Here is a 20153-nt window from a genome sequence, read left to right as displayed (position 1 = left end):
TCGGATTTAAGTCTGGTGACTGCGATGGCCACTCCAAAATGTTCCAGCCTTTCCTCTGCAACCATGCTCTAGTGGACTTGGAGGTATGCTTGGGATCATTGTCCTGTTGAAAGGTCCAACGTCTCCCAAGCCTCAGGTGTGTGACGGACTGCATCACGTTTCCATCCAATATCTCCTGGTACTGAAGAGAATTCATGGTACCTTGCACACGCTGAAGCTTCCCTGTACCTGCAGAAGCAAAACAGCCCCAAAGCATGATTGACCCTCCACCATGCTTCACAGTAGGCAAGGTGTTCTTTTCATCATAGGCCTTGTTCTTCCTCCTCCAAACATAGCGTTGATCCATGGGCCCAAACAGTTCTAATTTTGTTTCATCAGTCCACAGAACACTATCCCACAACTTTTGTGGTTTGTCCACATGGCTTTTGGCATACTGCAGTCGACTCTTCTTATTCTTTGGAGACAGCAAGGGGGTACGCCTGGGAGTTCTGGCACGGAGGCCTTCATTACGCAGTGTGCGTCTTATTGTCTGGGCTGAAACTTCTGTACCCACATCTGACAAATCTTTTCTCAGTTCCTCAGCAGTCACACGGGGACTTCTCTCCACTCTACGCTTCAGGTAGCGCACAGCAGTCGAAGTCAGCATCTTCTTTCTGCCACGACCAGGTAGCGTTTCAACAGTGCCCTTTGCCTTGAATTTGCGAATGATGCTTCCTAAGGTGTCTCTTGGTATGTTTAACATCTTTGCAATCTTCTTATAGCCATTGCCCTTCCTGTGAAGAGAAATCACCTCTTCTCTTGTCTTCCTGGACCATTCTCTTGCCTTCACCATGTTTGTAACCACACCAGTAAATGTCTAGAAGGAGCTGAGTATCACAGTCATTTTAAAGCTGCCTAATTGGTGCTTATTATGCTTGATTGCTGCTCGGTGACATCCACAGGTGTTTTCAATACCTGATGGAAAGCACCTGTATGAACCTCTGTTCTTCAGAGTGGTAGTCTTTAAGGGGTTGAATAATTGTGGCAATGAAGAAACCACATAAGAACCATTTACTACTGTATTACATAAACAATTGATGTCATTTTAGTTGCATTTGGGTAGTTACAACGTCCTTGTAGGATTTGATTCTGAATACAATTCCAAATGTACACTATAGTCCCTAAACCCCTTTACAGCATTGGGGGTTGAATAATTTTGGTCACAACTGTAGTTGCCTCTAGGATGGTAGACTTTAACAGAGCCTACTGATTACTTACTCCTGTCGTTTTACTCCAAACTTTACAATTGATTTTTTAGACTCACACATTTCAGCAAAATTCGTCTTTTTGAAATCTAAAACTTTTGTTTTTGTATACAATTTTTCAGTTCTTATTTTAGTATCACAGCAAAGACATTGGTGATCACTAGAACCCAAATTTTCTCTCACATCAATATTAGACAGTCGATCCCCATTTGTCAGTACTAGGTCTACAATATGATCACCTCGGGTTGGACTTTTTACTAATTGTTTTAGAGAAAGCCCATTCAGTGCTTCCATTACATCCCTGCTCCTGTTTGTAATAGCAGTTTGAGAATTCTGGTTAATGTCAGGGATGTTGAAGTCACCCAAAATCAAAACCTCCTCTTTCATTGCCATTTGAGTTATCTCGTCAATCAAGAAGTTATCATAATCTTCAGTCTGTCCTGGGGGTTTGTATATTACACCAATTCTAAGAGAAGATACCTCTCTGGTTGGAAGGCAGCCCCAGAGGGTTTCAAGTATTTCATTTGTTTTTGAATTAACGTTAGCCTTATGCTCATTTTGACATATATGGCAACTCCGCCTCCCCTCTTCCCTACTCTATCTTTCCTGTATAGTCTATAGCCTGGTATAGTTATTTCTCAGCCATCTGAATACTTGAACCACGTTTCTGTTATTGCAACAAGGTCCAAATTGTCCCTAGACATAAAAGCTTTCAGCTCAAAAAGCTTGTTGCCTAAACTACGAGCTTTAGTGCAGATGACATGACAAACACTGCTATCTACTGCTTTATTTTTACCACCAGAAACTTTAACTGAAGTGACCACCCCATACCCAATCAGCCCAGTCCTTAGCAATGCAAACCCTCACATTTGTTTCAACCTGCTGGGGACAGAAATGCTCCTCAACAATTACATCTCTCCCCCCATTTTTCAGTTTAAATGCATGTCCAAAAAACTCCTAAATTCCATACTAAGAAGCTCAGTGACCCTGGTGTAAGGGGTGCAGACCATATTTTTTAAACAGCTCAATGTCAGCTGATAGCATCATGACTAATAACCAAAACCTTCAGCTTTGCACCAATCCTTCAACTAAACATTGAACACTGCTATATGAAGTACTTTCTCTTGTTCTTTATGCACAGGTAAGACCTCCAAAAATGTAACAGTACACTCTAAATGTTGAAGATCCTGTCCCAAATACTGAAAATCCTTCTGTACAGAATACACATCATTCTGAGACAAATCATTTGTGCCAAGGTGCACAAAAATATCAACGTTGCATTCTTCACTAGCTTTTTTGATATTTTTTAAAATACGCCTTTTATCTCTCCAAATAGTAGCACTGGGTAAACATCTAACTTCCTTTGACACTTCCACATGATTTCCTAAAGAAACACCTCTTACAATTGAATCACAAACAAGAAGATGGCTTCTCCTTTTAGGAGCCTTTTCCACAACATTTGCTTGGAATGGAACCTCAGATAAAACAGTTACTTTTGGCAAAGCAATATTTTTCTCAGCGTCCTCCTTCCTATGCTCACAATTAGCTATGTTTGCAACCTTTGTATCTGCTTCTAGCTCAGAAAGAACACTATAGGAGTTATGCAGTGCCACATCAATAGCTATATGTTTATGGTCCACAGACCTCACTCTTCCTGACCCAAAGGTTGTTCACACTTTCCTGCTCCTGCGCAGTCTTTGAGGAAGAGGTGGCTTTTTGCAGGGCAGCTCAACAGAACACATTGGCTTAGACAGCCTCATGATCTCAGACTGCAGGGCACCAACCAATGAATTTAGGCAAGCAATGTCATCACGTATGTTAGAAATCTGCATACAAATGGGACAACATCTAAAAAGCACCATGAAAAACAAATGCCAAACAAGTACTGCACTGAACTAAGCCAGACATTTTAAAAAGATATACTCAAATTCAAACACAAGTACTAACCAAAGATAGTTGGCTGTTTCCAAACTCCTGCTGTTTTCAAACTACTGCTGTTCAAACTATGAACATTTGTCCTGTTGCACTTCCAACACGCAAAGTCTACAAAGTAAAGTCTACAGAGTAAACTCTACAGAGTTTGCTACCCCTCTTAAATACAACACTAATTAGGCACCAGTTAGGACAACAGGTCACCTCTCTTCCATATGCTAATTGATAACACCCCGTACTCAACACCTCAACAGCACAAAGACAATTACTCCAGTACTTAGTAAACATTAACCAGAAGCAACACAGACCCAATATCAAGGTTTTGCAAACATAAACAATTTAAGAAAAGCAACTAGAAATACTATAAAGAATTTAGAAATAACTTAAGCTTACTGTATCCAGCTACTGTCGTTCTAACTATGCACTTTTGTACTGCTGTACTTCCAACAAGCAAAGTCTACAGAGTAAAGTCTACAGTAATGCAAAACACTAGAAAAAATGTACACTTAAAAACGCTTGAAACACCTAAATCTCACTTTTACACGCGTTTAGACATGTCAAACATTTTTTGTGCCCGAAAGCTCCTCTCAAAAACAGGCTGTGTTTTTTCAGCCTGGAAATGCACCTCTACAAATGTGCCTATAAAGCCAAATGTGCATGGATACAGGCTAAGTGCCGGTTCACATATATGCGGATTGGATGCAGTTTGAATCTGTATGACGTGAAATACTATTGCTTCCTATGGTGCTTGTTCATATATGCACTGGCAGTGTGGATTCAGTGCAGTTTGAAAAAGAGTCCTGTACGATTTCTGAACAGTGCCTTCAGGTTCAGGTGTAGATTACAGGCTATTGACTTCTATGAGTACTGTTTCTAAACCACAAATGTGTGATCAGGATAAAATCCTGACCTAATCCTGTCCTGAACCTGATGTAAACCTGACATGAACCGCTGAACAACTACTGTGAATCCTAAGAGGTGAAACCTGAGCTTCAATCCGCACCGCATATGTGTGAATCAGCTCTAACATAGAGTTGCTTCCACAGGCTGAAAGAAAAAAAACAAAACAGATGCCTGTATAAGCAGCAGTTTTATGCCAGGTGTGCATGAGGCCTACAAAAAAAATATTTAAAACAAGCCACCCATGACCTCTCTAGCTGCTTGTATTGTGAAATCATTAAATAGGTACTAAAGGCAAAATTAAAATGACATATATGAGACAATATTTCACCAGCATTAACAAGCATTCTATGTTTTTCTGAACTTACTTTTTTTTTACCTGTTGACCCTGCTGACCAAGCCATGCAGCAAAAGTGGAAATTATAGGGTACAGAAAAACCATTTAACACTGACAGGGGTGCTTACAATGATCAGCTTTTATTCATTTATTGAAAATATTTATTTAAAAAAACTGTACCTGCTTAAAAACGTCTGCTTAATCACTTATGTAAAGTCCATGTAACACTACCCACTCTAGACAGTGCTGCTGTCAAAGGGTGTCTCTGCTGCACATCCATAGCTGTTCATCCAGAAGCCACCCTAATACAGGAAGCATGTTGCTGGCTAGATCACCAGATGAAAATAAAGTGAAAAACTAAAAACAGTAAACTAATGGAGCCTCAACATCTAAGGATTGGTGAATTGTAATATATAAAAATTTGGGGGTAGATTTAGTCCTTTTCTTACAGTTCACATTAGTGGCTAGCAAGCTCCCAAGATTCTGTTGCAATAGAAAACAATAGCCAAACTAATATTTTATGTCTCTGCTGTGAAATTTGAAGATTAATTTCTCCACAATACATTTAGCTACAGATATTAAGGAGACCTTGTTTTGTAGTGTTTGTTCAGAAAATGTAAATATTTTAGTGTGTAGTCTGGCCACATGTTCATTTTAAAATATTTTATAATCCCGTGGATTACTTTTTAGTTGCATATAACTATTTTAGCATTATTGGGCATTAGCAGTGCAGGATATGGAAAGTATAAGAATACTAAGCCAAGAGTGGTGATTTATTTTGGTCTCCTTTACCATATGGCAAAATATCCTATATTAATACCACAGAAGCTTTGATTACAGGATGTCACATTTTAGTATATTCAAGTTAGTGATGATTCTCATTCATGCACAGCATGTGGCTAACTCAAAGCCTAATGTGAAATGAAGTAAGAAATCTTATGATACACTTCCCCGCTGGGAGATTAATAACTTGAAGCAGAGTGCTGGCTTATGCAAAGCTGGATAGGCTGATTCAGCTAATAACTGAACCCATTTCAAAGACCAGTAGAGCTCCACTAGCTCAAGCAAGATAAACCAACCAAAGAAACAAAGTCAAGTGTACATCATTTCTTATAAAACACGTATACATTTTTTTTCTAATTACCTTAACTGACAACTCCAGTACAATATAATTTTTACAATAGGTTAGGGTCGGTCCCTTCCATGAGGAATATCTAATGGCATTTACCTAAGAAAAGACTTTGTTGGTTCGATTTTAAAAATAGATGGATCCTCTTTATAGGTAAAAGATGTGCTTGCCTTGCGAAGGGCATTGTCAATTTTCAGCGTAACAGGATATGTATCAATTGTGTTGCCTGGAGTGTAGCACTCGATGGCAGTACTGGATACACTAGAAGAAAAAAAAACCCCACAATGCAATAATAAGTAGAGTTTCTCACAGAACATAGCAAAAGACAGTCACTTTGAGAAAGCCATAAATGATCTTAGTAATAATACTGTTGACAGCCTAGAACTCTGTCTTATTAGATCAAACTTAGAAGCTACTTTGAAGATTTTGAAATGCAAGCAATGAAAGGTCAGTATCATCTCTTCAAAAGCCCATGACAGCAGTGATTCATGTTTTAACCCTTGGACAATTACTATTTCTACAATAACATATGATGACTTTTTAAAATCGTACAATACTTTCTTAAAAGTGCAATTAAGGGTACACATGTAATATTTTATAATCTATTAAAGCCATGTTAATAACGATAAGCACTTAGCAATTACTTTGTTTTAGTTCTTATCTAGATTGAACAAAGGGGCAGAACTGGCCTGAATATATCCTGTATATGATTTGTGCAACACCCCCCCCCCCCCAAAAAAAAAAAAAACAAAAAAAAAACAAGGTTTAATTGGAGATCATTTGGCCTGATTGACTTTGCAGCATTTTTGCTATTCATTTTGGTCAATAGAAAGGTCACCATCAGATAGTCATTTCAAAAAGAAAACATAACATCTTCCATCATGCAAGTAGATAGTCATTATCGTCTCTCTATGTTTCGTATATAGTATTTACCTCTTGATGGTGCATACATCTCCCCCAATGTAAACTTTTCTGTCCTTCCCGCTGTTCAGATAATGTCCTTTCAGGGTAAGCAGCGTCTTTCCTGACTGTGGTCCATAACTAGGAGTAATGCCTGCTATCACAGGGTTCTTGTAAATAAATACATAAAAATCCAAGTAAGTACATACATTCCGCAAAAAAACAGCACTCTGTTTATTTGCTATTAATATTCCTTTATATATAAAGCAAATCACACTTCAAAACAATACCTACCACAAATGAAAAGGTGGCAAAGTTCACTGCCTGTTTTCCATTGGACACACTGCTGCTAATGTTGAAATTGACAGTAGCTTCTTGATTGACCTTGCAGAGCAACCTTAAATACAGATATTATTCTACAATGGTACACCTTTTAGTATATAAAAATCATGTCATATTCCAAAAACGTATTTTTACATTGACTTTCCTGAAATTATTTTACCAAGGAATAACTATTACACCCTTATTATTTATAATATCTACAGTAAGTAACAAAGATTTAGCCACCAAGAAACTCTTACTTGTTTTGACTGCTGTTCTTTGCATCTATTCTGCATTTACTTTTTCCAATCAAAATTGCAATATCCTGAAAGCTCATAGAGTTTAACATAAAATCCCATCCACATATTGTTAGTTGAGTACCACCATCAAAAGGAGCAGATGTTGGAATGATCTGAAAAAAAATAACATTTAGATACAAATTAAATTTTAAATATATGATGCTGTGTTGCAGTTAATATAAAACACTGTATAAAAAAAACAAAGATGGCAGTAATATTACAGAAGGGTATACATACTATGAGCTACATCAGTGCAGGGCACCTGACTTTGAAAAGTTTAATTATGGTCCTAGATTGTTCTGAAAGCCTGCACATGATATTTGTGATTTTTCAAATCAAAAAAGGAAATAAGGAAGAGCATTGATTCAGCTTTTCTACACTTGTGGTTGGGGGGTGGCACCACTGTAGGGTTGAGCCATTTTTTGCCGCCTGCCAGCCACCCCCCTTAAGCCGCAATAGGCAGCAGACAGGGATGTTTAAATTGTAGCACTGCAATTTTTTGTTTACAGCACTTTAGGATTTTGGTATATCTTTATCCATTGCACACAGCTTTAATATTGTTTTTGGATTAGCGCTGACCTTTTTATGATCTTTGCAGGGATATTTAAATACTGCATCCACAATGCTTCACTCCTGCGGCAAAGGTCATGCGACATGTAGCGATCAGCTGGTGACAATTAAATAGGGAAACACCACAAATGCTCCGCAACAGTGTGCAATGCACGTAGTTGTGGGCATTTGTGGTAAAAAATGTTGTTAAAACAGGAGGCGTTGCATTGCTGCTTCACCATCTGTCAGTAGCCTCTGGAGTATAATCCGAATGTGAATTAACAGCTTCCCGACTGCGCACAGAACTACTGCTACAGGGTGGCAGGACTGAGCAAAATCACGTATATATATATATGATTTTGCATTTCCGGTTAGGGGGCATATACGTGCATTTGCCACCCTACCCACCCTGCCATTGGCGGCTACAACTGTTGATCACCGGGTCCCGGCCGGAGATTCCCCGCCACCGAGGAAGAGTGAAAGGGGAGAGGTCTGTGTGTAAACAACACAGATCTCTCCCCTGTCAGCACCGACATGCTGCTTTGTATTGCTCTGCATAGCAGAGCAATACAAAGCAGTATGTTTCCCTAGTAAAACACACACACAGCACACAATGTAAAACAGCACACAGTTAACCCTTTCATCGCCCCAGATGTTAACCCCTTCCTGCCCAGTGCCATTAGTACAGTGTCAGTTCCCCCCAGTGTCAGAATGCCCGCCGCAGTCCCACTATAAGTTGCTGATCGCCAGCATTACTAGTATAAAAAAAAATAATAATTTCAATATATATACCGCCATTTTTAGACACTATAGCTTTCACGTAAACCAATGAATTTACATGTATTGGGAGGTTTTTTTTAGCAAAGACATGTAGCAGAATACATTTTGGCCTGAATTTTTTACTGGATATATTTTATAGCAAAAAGTAAGTAGTAAGCACAACACAATCAGTGCTTGATTTGTCCCATGATCAGAAAGAATTTGAGTATCAGTTTAAAAGTGTATGTAATAATTCCAATAATAATAATAATAATAATAATATATCTATACCTCTTTTATCCCTGGGGGCTCAAAGCGCCTATAAAATTGGTGCTTGCATATTTGCATACTCCATTCCATTCTGTGCTTAACAACTTCTAAATGCCCATAAAACACCCTGGAAGCCTTTATATAGTGTACCTGTGTTAACCTCTTGCCCTCCAGAGGATTTACCCCATTCCTGACCAGGCCATTTTTTGCATTATGGCGTTGTGTTACTTTAACTGACAACTGCATGGACATGCAACACTGCACCCAAATTAAATTTACGTCCTTTTTTTCCTATGAATAGAGCTTTCTTTCGGTGGAATTTGATCGTATAGCGCATTTTTTATTTTTTGCGCTACAGAAAAACTATTTTGAGAAAAAAAACAATATTTTTGACTTTTTGCTATTAACCACTTCCATACAGGGCACTTTTACCCCCTTCCTGCCCACGCCAATTTTCAGGTTTAAGCGCTCTCACACTTTTAATGACAATTGTGCAGTCATGCAACACTGTACCCAAACAAAAATTTGATAATTTTCTTCAGACAACTAGAGCTTTCTTTTGGTGGTAGTTAATCACCACTGGGGTTTTTATTTTTTGCTAAATTAACAAAACAAAAGACCGATCATTTTGAAAAAAAAAACATGTTTTTCTTTGTTTCTGTTATAAAAGTTTGCAAATAAATAATTGTTCTTCATAAATTTAGGCCAAAATGTATTCTGCTACATTTCTTTGGTAAAAATAACCCAAATTAGTATTTATTTAGTCTGTAGGAAAGTTATAGAGTTCACAAACTATGGGATATATCTGAAAATTGATCAATCCTGAAGTACTGACAGCCAATCTAATTTCTTGAGGTCCAAGAATGTCAGAATAGTACAGATATTCCCCAAATGACCCCTTTTTGCAAAGTAGACAGTCCGACGTACTTCATAAGAGGCATGGCGAGTTTTTTGAAGTTGTAATTTTTTTGTCATAATTTTTCGGAAAATGAAAAAATTAAAAAAATGGTTTTCACAATTTTTTTTTTTATATACTGTCACCAGTGCAGTACAGCGTCGTCATATAACTGGCATGGCGGTGATCAGGGACACTGACTGGAGAGAGTACGTAAAAAAAATTGATTATTTTTTAAATTTTTTTTAATTATTTTAAATTTTGTATTACATTTTTTCTTTCTCTTTTTTTAAGATTTTTTTTCATATTGCATATGAACAAAGTAGTATAATGTTACCATAGTAACATTGTACTACTTTGAGGAAGTGATCAGTATTTTTTTTTGCACAATTTGCTTATAGCAAAGAATTACTTTGCTATAAGCAAGCATTTACCTGAATGACATCGATTCATTCAGGGTTTTTTTTTTGTGATTAGCTGTGATTTGGCCATGGCTAATCAATGACACAGCACAGAATTTCTGCTTTGAATCAAGCTGTTTGCCTAGGGTTAAGCTTAAAGCAGGCATTTTTTTAATTAAAACATTGAACATATTATACTCAACTGCTCTGAGCAATAGCAATAGTGTCCCCCACTGGAGCTCCTCCTCTTCTGTGTGTGCTTCCATAGCAAGCTGTACTATGGGGGGGAACACGTACAGGTGTGCTTCTGAGCCAAAGACACATGCAGACTGGCTTGGCCACTCTCCCTCTATATATATATATATATATATATATATATATATATACACACACACACATTATATTGCCAAAAGTATTGGGATGCCTGCCTTTACATGCACATGAACTTTAATGGCATCCCAGTATTAGTCCATTAGGTTCAATTCTTCTAGAAAGACTGTCCACAAGGTTTAGGAATGTATCTATGGAAATGTCTGACCATTCTTCCAGATGCGCATTTGTGAGGTCAGGCACTGATGCTGGACGAGAAGGCCTGGCTCACAGTCTCTGTTCTAATTCTAATTCATCCCAAAGGTCGTCTATTGGGTTGAGGTCAGGACTCTGTGCAGGCCAGTCAAATTCCTCCACCCCAAACTCGCTCATCCATGTCTTTATGGGCCATGCTTTGTGCACTGGTGCACAGTCATGTTGGAACAGGAAGGGGTCATCCCCAAACTGTTCCCACAAAGCTGCACAAGGCAGTTAGGCAAGTACCGTTCTCCTGGCAACCGCCAAACCCAGACACGTGCATTGGATTGCCAGACAGAGATGTGTGATTTGTCACTTCAGAGAACACGTCTCCACTGCACTAGAGTCCAGTGGCTGTGTTCTTTACACCATTGCAACCGACGCTTTGCATTGCACTTGGTGATGTAAGGCTTGGATGCAGCTACTCGGCCATGTACACCCATTCCGTGAAGCTCTCTATGCACTGTTGTTGTGCTAATCTGAAAGCCACACGAACTTTGGAGGTCTTTACTTATTGACTCTGCAGCCAGTTGGTGACTTCTACGCACTGTGGGCTTAAGCATGTGCTGACCCCGCTCTGTCATTTTACATGGCCTAGCACTTTGTGGCTCAGTTGCTTTTGTTCCCAGTTCCTTCCACTTTGTTATAATACCACTAACAGCTGCCCGTGTTAATTTAATAGCAAGGAAATTTCATGGATAGACTTATTGCACAAGTGGCAACCTATCACGAAACCACGCTTGAATTCACTTAGCTCCTGAGAGCGACCCATTCTTTCACAAATGTTTGTAGAAGCAGTCTGCATGCCTAGGTTCTTGATTTTATACACCTGTGGCCATGGAGATGATTGGAACACCTAAATACAATGATTTGGAGGGGTGTCCCAATACTTTTGGCAATATAATATATATATATATATATATATATATATATATATATTATTCTGTATATCCTTGTATGCAAATGTATTATTCAAAGAACTGTCCCGTTCACACATGACTGTAACCTGAAAAGACATTGGGAAACAATAGATTGCTTGGAAGGAAGTTCAGGACAAACAAAAAAAAAGCTCTGATTTCTGTGCACACGGCATACACTGGCATGCTTCCCCTGAACCTTTGTTTACCCCTATTCTTTCTCTAATAGGAATAGAGGAATATGCCAAGCTGTGCACTGACAATTATCAAAGGAAGCGCTTTTTGTATATTGTAAATTGTGTTAAAATTACAACAATGGTGGGAAAAATAAAAATCTGGTTAGATGGTTTTAGAAAAGCAATTTCAATAAAAGTCACTACATGACATTTGTATGATATTTATGCTACAATGGACAAAATGATTTATTTCTACATTATGCTTTGAAGCATTTATACTTCATCAGTGTAACAATGTACTCCAAGAACTTTGCATGTGGTCCTTTTATTCTTTTTGAAACTTTATAGCAAGGCTTTATGTAAAAAGAGAAACAAAATGGACATTTTGCCCTTATCAACCACTCATGTTAGCTTTTATTTCGTTACTCCAAATAGATAATCAGCGCCACTTAGGCAATAAATGTTCCTTCTTTATTTGAGATCAACATTTAAAATCCATATCAGCTATAATGATGCAGGTATTGTCTAAAACATCGAGGGTATATCACACCATACTTTTGCAATAAACGTCATTCCTAAGCAAGTACGTAGCAACAGCATGGATCGTCAATATTGGTACTTGCTTTTCTTGAGGGTCTAGCACTTGCAACATGCCTAAAAGGGTGTGCTTGTCTCTACTGACAACAAGATAAGTACTTATATACTTGCACTTTATCTCACCCTTATGTATGCTGTTGATACTTAGCTGCTATGGAATGCAGTCAGCACAAGTAGTGGTGGAGGTGGGCACACAAAAAGAGCCCCAGCATCAGGCTCTACACTACATTCCATTTTTCCTCCATTACAAGTAAATAAAAAGCAAGGACAGCTCTTCATTTGTAGACTTATCCTGCCTTCCACTAGACCCACACCCTTTTCAATAATTGTAAAATTCTTAATATCTTTCTTTACAAAGTATGAGATGACTCATAAGAAAAACAAAAAAAAAGATACACACCAACTTTTACATTAATTTCCTGATATAGCGGTTGCAGTGCAGGCATGTTAGAGGAATGCCCTCCAGAGGATTTACCCCCCTTTCTGACCAGGCCTTTTTTTGCAATGCGGCGCAGCGTTACTTTAACTGACAATTGCGCAATCATGCAACGTTGTACATAAATGAAATTTATGTCCTTTTTTCCCACAAATAGAGCTTTCTTTCAATGGTATTTGATCACCTCTGAGGTTTTTATTTTTTGCGTTATAAACAAAAAAAGACTGACAATTTTGAAAAAAACAAACAATATTTTTGACTTTTTGCTATAAAACATATCCAGTAAAAAAATTTAAAAATCAAATTTTGTCATAAATTTAGGCCAAAATGTATTCTGCTACATGTCTTTGCTTAAAAAAATCCCAATACGTGTAAATTATTTGATTTTCATGACAGTTATGTCTACAAATGGCGGTATATATACTGGAATTTCTATTTTTTTATACTAGTAATGGCGGCGATCAACGACTTATAGTGGGACTGCGGCGGGCATTCTGACACTGGGGGAACTGACTAACTCCCACTAACATCCCCAGTGACTCTAATACAGTGATCAGTATATAAAAAGCACTGACACTGTAGTAATGACTCTGGGCAGGAAGGGGTTAACGTTTGGGCAGTCAGAGGGTTAACTCTGTGCTGTGTCTGTTTTACTATGTGTGCTGTGTGCCGTTTTACTACAGAGACATGCTGCTTTGTATTTCTCTGATGTGCAGAGAAATACAAAGCAGCATGTCCTTGCTGACAGGAGAGAGACCTGTGTTGTTTACACACAGTTCTCTCCCCTGTCAGCTTTACACAGTGATCACTGGGTGCCGGTGGGGAATCTCTGGCTGGGATTCGTGACTGACATCTCTAGCCGCCAATGGCAGCTCGGTTGGGTGGCATGTGCGTGCCCCCTACCTAGAAATGCGAATCACGTGTATATGATTTTGTGTAGTCCTGCTGCCCTGTAGCAGTATTTCTACTATAGGGCGGTTGGCAAGTGGTTAAAGTGTTACTAAACCCAGGACCCTGCATTCACTAAATCTGGTCACCCACAGTACACAAAGCATGGAAATGCAATTGTTTTAGAAAATATAAACTGCTAAATACCTTTTCTCATCAGCAGTTAGTGCAGTCTTGTGACTTCTGTCAGTGTCCTGCAGAGCACATGTTAAAGCTAGTAGGGGGAGTTTTCATTCTCCTCTCACTGCCCTATGAGATTGCATAACATCTGATCCTCTGTCTGGACATCACTGATTGGCCCTGTGCTGATCACATGCGCTCTCCCAAGAAAAAGAAAAACCTCTCTAGCAGTACACACCAAACTGAGCATGTGCAGAGTGTCCCCTGAGACTGTGTTCTATCAGGAGATGAAATGGGTAATGTAAAAGAAGGAGAGGATCAGAGAAGACAGGATCAAACAGCCTTTTTACACAATGCAGAGGATTAACCCCTTACGTTCCACAGTGAGTATAGCAAGCATTGTTTACTGCATATACAGACTGATTTTACTGTTGTGGGTTTAGTAACACTTTAACAATGAGATACGCAGTTTAACAGAACAAGTTTACAAAATGCAAAAAACAGCTATAACAGCTATGGTATCTCAACCTAAACCCCTAATAGTCCCCAATAAAACAAAAATTGTTGATGTTCGTTTCTGGATTGGGATCTTTATAACAAGAACTACTGCTATGCCGATAGCAAGCTGTGGCGTAGGAGGTGTGATACAATGGAGAGGGGGATGGAATGCTTATATTCATGGAAAACGTTGTCCCCGCCTCAGGGCACTGTTGATGGGATCCTACTTCAAGATAAAATATGGTAAAAAAAAGACTTCACACTAAGGTGTGTTATACAAAATATGCACAGCTATCACGAATAATCCTTGTAATTTGCTTACTACGTTTATTTCTTGTGATTGTCAGCTCCATCCAGTGGCCACAATGCAGTCACTTTGTGAAATACCTCAATCAGGAAAATGCAGCATCATGGCAATTAGATGGAGGTTTTAGGAAAACTGCAAGGTATATTTCAAATGGCTGTGTGAAAGCTTGAGATACTTGTACAGCAGATGTTATTTCTTTTTATAAATAAACCCCTTAGCTTCAAACATTATTTTTTTATTTTCATTTAACTAAATCAACATGAATTTTTTCAACCTAACTAGAAAGGCAAAGCAAGTGAGGAATCCAGGAAGTTGTGGAAAGAGGTGCCCAGCAGACAGGCAGAATGAATATATGAAAAGGGATTTTTCAAGTAAGCTTTTAATGGATTGTCGAATATAACTAATGTTTGTATTGTTATTGCTATGAAAGTGTGACCAGAAAAATCCTTTACATGCATTATTCTGTATTTTATAATACCCCATACTTGGTACATACCTATCAAACAGGAGACCCTGAAAAATGCAATATCCTCAAGAAAAATCATCTGCCTGGATTTTTTTTTTTGTGTGCTGTGCTTATGAATTGTCTTAGATGAAATGCACATGACCAGGGTCATAAATGGGCCTTATATCATGTGACTGATATATTACCTCAGACACAACTGGAGAGCAAGTTTTCTGAATCCACCCATCACCAATGCAGTTGTTTTTCCTGGTACAATGGTTCTTACACCAGCCACATTTCATATATGAAGGAGTTGAGATACAATGACTACAAGATTTGTAGTGTTCACAGCCAAGACCTACTAATGGAATCTTCATTATCTGCATGAAAATAAGCAGATTAACAGTTATGACATACAAAACATGAAATGTGCTTTACATTACTTAATTATCTGGGCCCCCTGATGTTAGTATGTGCAAAATGTACCTGTAAATAAAAAGGTTAACTATTTTTACTTACCTTAACCACTTCAGCTCTAGAAGATTTACCCCCCTTCCTGACCAGACCATTTTTTGAGATACAGTGCTGCGTTATTTTACTGACAATTGCGCTGTCATGCAACACTGTACCCAAACTTTTACTTTTTGGGTTATAAACAAAAAAACCCAACAATTTTGAAAAAACCCCCCAATATTTTTTATTTTCTAATATAAAACATATTCAATCAAAAAATTAAAAAAATCTAATTTCTTCATGAATTTAGGCCAAAATATATCGTGCTGCATATTTTTGTAAAACAAATTCTCAATAAGCGTATATAGATTAGTTTGCGCAAATGTCATAGTGTCTATATACTATGGGATATATTCTGGAATTTTTGTATACTAGTAATCGCGGTGATCAGCAACTTATAGCGGGACTGCAATATTGCAACAATTGTACACTAACTGACACTTTGTGGGAACCAGTGACACTAATGTAGTGATCCGTGCTAAAAATATACACTGATCACTGTACTAATGACAGTGGTTGGGAAGGGTTAACATTTAGGGTGAGCAAAGAGTTAAGTGTGTGCCTAGCTATGTGTTGGTGTACACTAGGTGGTGCTGGTACAAGGGGAAGTGATGGATCGTGTTCCCAGCTCTGCTCTGCCACACAATTGATCACTCTCCGCTATCAGAACAGAGCTCTATTGTTCCTCCCTGCCCAATGATCTGTGAGTGGCGGTGAACATCCATTTGCCGGGATTCGGAGATCGGCTTCTGCTGTGACGTTTCACAGTAGAAGCGATCCTCCAGTGGCATGCACATGCCCCCATGAGGAAGAAGTGCAAAATCACACACACACACATATATATATATATATATATATATATATATACAGTTGCAAGAAAAAGTATTTGAACCCCTTGGGATTACGTGGAGTTTTGCATGAATTGGGCATAAAATGTGCTCTGAACATCATCTAAGTCACAACAATAGAAGAGCACAGTCTGCTGAACATAATACTACACAAACATTAGATGTTGCCATGGTTTAATTGCACATAACATGTAAACATTCACAGTGCAGGGAGGAAAAAGTACGTGAACCTTTGGACTTAATAACTGGTTGACCCTCCTTTGGCAGCAATAACCTCAACCAAACGTTTCCTATAGTTGCAGATCAGACCTGCACAACAATCTGGAGTAATTTTGGACCACTCCTCTTCACAAAACTGTTTCAGTGTAGCAATATTCTTGGGATGTCTGGTGTGAATCGCTCTCTTAAGGTCATGCCACAGCATTTCAATCGGGTTGAGGTCAGGACTCTGACTGGGCCACTCCAGAAGGCGTATTCTGTGCTGTTGCAGCCATTGTTTTGTTGAATTACTTGTATGCTTTGGGTCATTGTCCTGTTGCATCACCCATCCTCTGCGGAGCTTCAGTTGGCGGACAGATGGTCGTACGTTTTCCTGCAAAATGTCTTGATAAACTCTGGAATTCATTTTCCCATCAATGACAACAATCCGTCCAGGCCCTGAGGCAGCAAAGCAGCCCCAAACCATGATGCTCCCTCCGCTATGTTTTACAGTGGGGATGAGGTTTTGATGTTGGTGTGCTGTGCCTTTTTTTCTCCACACATAGTGTTGTGTGTTCTTCCCAAACAACTCAATCTTGGTTTCATCTGTCCACAGCATATTTTGCCAGTAGTGCTGTGGAACATCCAGGTGCTCTTTTGCAAACTTCAAACGTGCTGCAATATTCTTTTTGGACAGCAATGACTTCCTCCGTGGTGTCCTCCCATGTACTCCATTCTTGTTTAATGTTTTCCTTATTGTAGATCTGTCAACAAAAATGTTAGCATGTGCCAGAGATTTCTGTAGGTCTTTAGCTGACATACTGGGATTTTTCTTTACCTCATGCAGCAATCTGCGCTGTGCTCTTGCAGTCATTTTTACAGGACGACCACGCCTAGGGAGAGTAGCAACAGTGCTAAACTTTCTCCATTGGTAGACAGTCTGTCTTACCGTGGACCCATAAACATCAAGGCTTTTGGAGATACTTTTGTAACCCTTTCCAGCTTCATGCAAGTCAACAATTCTTATCGTAGGTCTTCTGAGAGCTCTTTTCTGCGAGGCATGGTTCACATCAGACAGTGCTTCTTGAAACCAGTAAACCCAAAACAAGTGTGTGTTTTTTAAGGGCAGGACAGCTGTCAGCAACACATCCAATATCATCACACTGATTGGAGTCAAGGTTGGCTCACTCCTGGCTCCAATTAGCTCTGGGAGAAGTCATTAAGCTAGGGCCTCACATACTTTTTCCTCCCTGCACTGTGAATGTTTACATGTTATGTGCAATTAAACCATGGCAACATCTAATGTTTGTGTAGTATTATGTTCAGCAGACTGTGTTCTTCTATTGTTGTGACTTAGATGACGTTCAGAGCACATTTTATGCCCAATTCATGCAAAACTCCACGTAATCCCAAGGGGTTCACATACTTTTTCTTGCAACTGTATATACATGATTTTGCACAGAAGGGCAGCTCTGTAACAGTAGTGCTATAGGGCGGTCTTCAAGTGGTTAAGCCAGTCTTCCACATTACTGAGTATGACTGCCATGTCCTTCTGGGAAGATGCCTGGGGAATGCAGATCAGGCAAAACATCACAAAAAGACGCTCTATTCCTTTGCAAGCGCATCATCTTGTGAGATTTCAGCTACTTTGAAACTCCCAGTATCTCACTGGAAGGGGGGTGTTGTTACCTTTGTCTGGGCTTCATGGATATAAAATGGGGTTAGACAAGTATAAATCTCACTTTTTTTCATTACAGGTACATTTTGCAGCTACTAACAGCTGGTGATCTTTACAGGACACACATTTCACAAAACATGTTGAGATTTTACAAGCCCTACTTTGATACCACTTCCTTTAACAGGAACATGAAGGGCGCATCTATGTCTTTGGTTGACTAGTAAATTATTGCGTGTATTGCGTATATTTGTTACCAGACAGGGCTGTGATAAAATTGACTGTTAATGTGATTTCAATGTAACAACCTTTGATGAGCATCATCTTATGGAATTACCATGATATATAATAAACAGATTTTATGCTTGAACATTTTATGCTTGTTCAGATACTTTGAGTACCACAACAGTCCCACTAGAACAGTCATGTGGTTTCAAGAAGCAGGTACTGTTGATATGGAGCCATCCATCATCTAACTACAATTTCATATACAAAGAGATGTCTTTTGTGCAACTATTTTACATTAATATTCTTTCAATTCTCATAAACTTGAGAAGTTTGCATTACCACACTTATGCGAATGTAAAAAAAAATGCTAATTAGGTATTGGTAATGATGGAAGATTACTCAATTTTGTTTGAAGAGGCTGTGGGCATTCTGCAGCTACATAAACAAATGCAAGTAGATATTTTATATTACGCACATACTCTGCTGCTTGGAGGTTGTGTTATATGTGGGATCAGTCTGCATGTAACTGGCTTCAGTTATAATATATTTTGTTACATAATAAATCATTTTTGAGAATGTGGAACCTGATGAAATTCCTTCTGAAAATGAAGGACCAAAATGAATGTGAAATCATAAAACACAGTCTAGGTTTGAATTACTAAAGGAGAAGACTGTTTGCTTTGCCAAGTGGATCCTCTCTGATCTTAGTGAAAAAAATATAGCTGTGTTCACATTTCAAAACCAATCATGTGCAGGTACGTTAGAAAGAAAAATTCTTGCACAAACTGGACATTTGAAGTTAACACAGGTCCATCTTATATACTAAATTGTGTAACCACTGCTTTGCAAAGTGAACATTACCTAACTGACCAGTGTCTTCTCCTTTGGTCTATCAATCCCTTTGTGTCAGTTACAATGTAAGTCCAATAATGTATATTAACCTAATGCATTGATTAATCTGTGTAAGTTTTGGTTTTAGTGTAATAGAATGAGGATATTTGAAACGTTATAAGGATTCATCCCTGAGTTTGGGACCTTTACAACTGAACTTGACCTTAAAATTTGAATATGGTCACACAACTCTTGCTTGATGAATCCTAACATTGTATAATTTACAGGACATTATTAGGAAATCTAATTTAAATAAATGAAAGGTTTTTGTGAGCAGAAGTGTTTTATTTTGTGCATTTGTTGTATGTTTATTGGGAAATAATGCTAAAATCAGAATATAGCTATAAAAACTTGTAAAAATGATTATATCTACAACTCAAAATACATTAGTGTGATGGTAAGTGGGAAGAATGTTCCTTACACTTGTGGTCATTGGGAAGAATTACCCCCTAATATATATCTAAAAAGGTGTTAGTGGGAACTTATCTGAGAGGCAGAAATTGCTCATTGCTCAAGGAACCTCTAGTAACCTCTGTAGGAACCCATGTTGAGAAATACTGCACTACCACATACTAAGAGAAAAATATGTAGGGTTTGCTTGAAGAGAGTAAAAACATATGGCTTAACCAGAGATAACCAGAGAGACTGTAAACATATCAAAACGAGAGTCAGGTAAACATATTGTACTTCTAGTCGTTAATGGGTTAGGTTGATTTACAATAGTATCTTTCCCGTCTGGTGATATTACTTATGATCCTCAACCATTTTCAGTTTAACTGGATTTATGTTGTGTTCTCTCTATATTTCTGATATAATTGACATATTTATTCCACTTTCATAATTAAGAAGCAGC

At 38.4% G+C, this 20153-nt stretch overlaps 1 protein-coding gene across 1 annotated transcript in view; it reads right to left on the bottom strand.

Moving 5' to 3' along the window:
• The window catches only part of MET (MET proto-oncogene, receptor tyrosine kinase), a 215901-nt gene that overhangs the window by 83141 nt on the left and 112607 nt on the right, over nt 1–20153 (bottom strand). The window contains exons 5-9 of the mRNA XM_089672085.1: nt 15154–15327; nt 7024–7175; nt 6737–6839; nt 6476–6612; nt 5642–5803 (exon numbers count right to left, since the gene is read on the bottom strand). Of these exons, the coding sequence (XP_089528211.1) occupies nt 5642–5803; nt 6476–6612; nt 6737–6839; nt 7024–7175; nt 15154–15327 (728 nt within the window). The remainder of the gene's footprint in view (nt 1–5641; nt 5804–6475; nt 6613–6736; nt 6840–7023; nt 7176–15153; nt 15328–20153) is intronic.

This window comes from Staurois parvus, unplaced genomic scaffold (genome assembly GCF_062004578.1).
Source record: "Staurois parvus isolate SC_StPar_1 unplaced genomic scaffold, SC_StPar_1.0 ptg000120l, whole genome shotgun sequence".
Classification (NCBI taxonomy): Eukaryota; Metazoa; Chordata; class Amphibia; order Anura; family Ranidae; genus Staurois; species Staurois parvus.
Note: the sequence above shows the minus strand (reverse complement) of the source record. Positions and strands in the feature narration are given on the sequence as shown.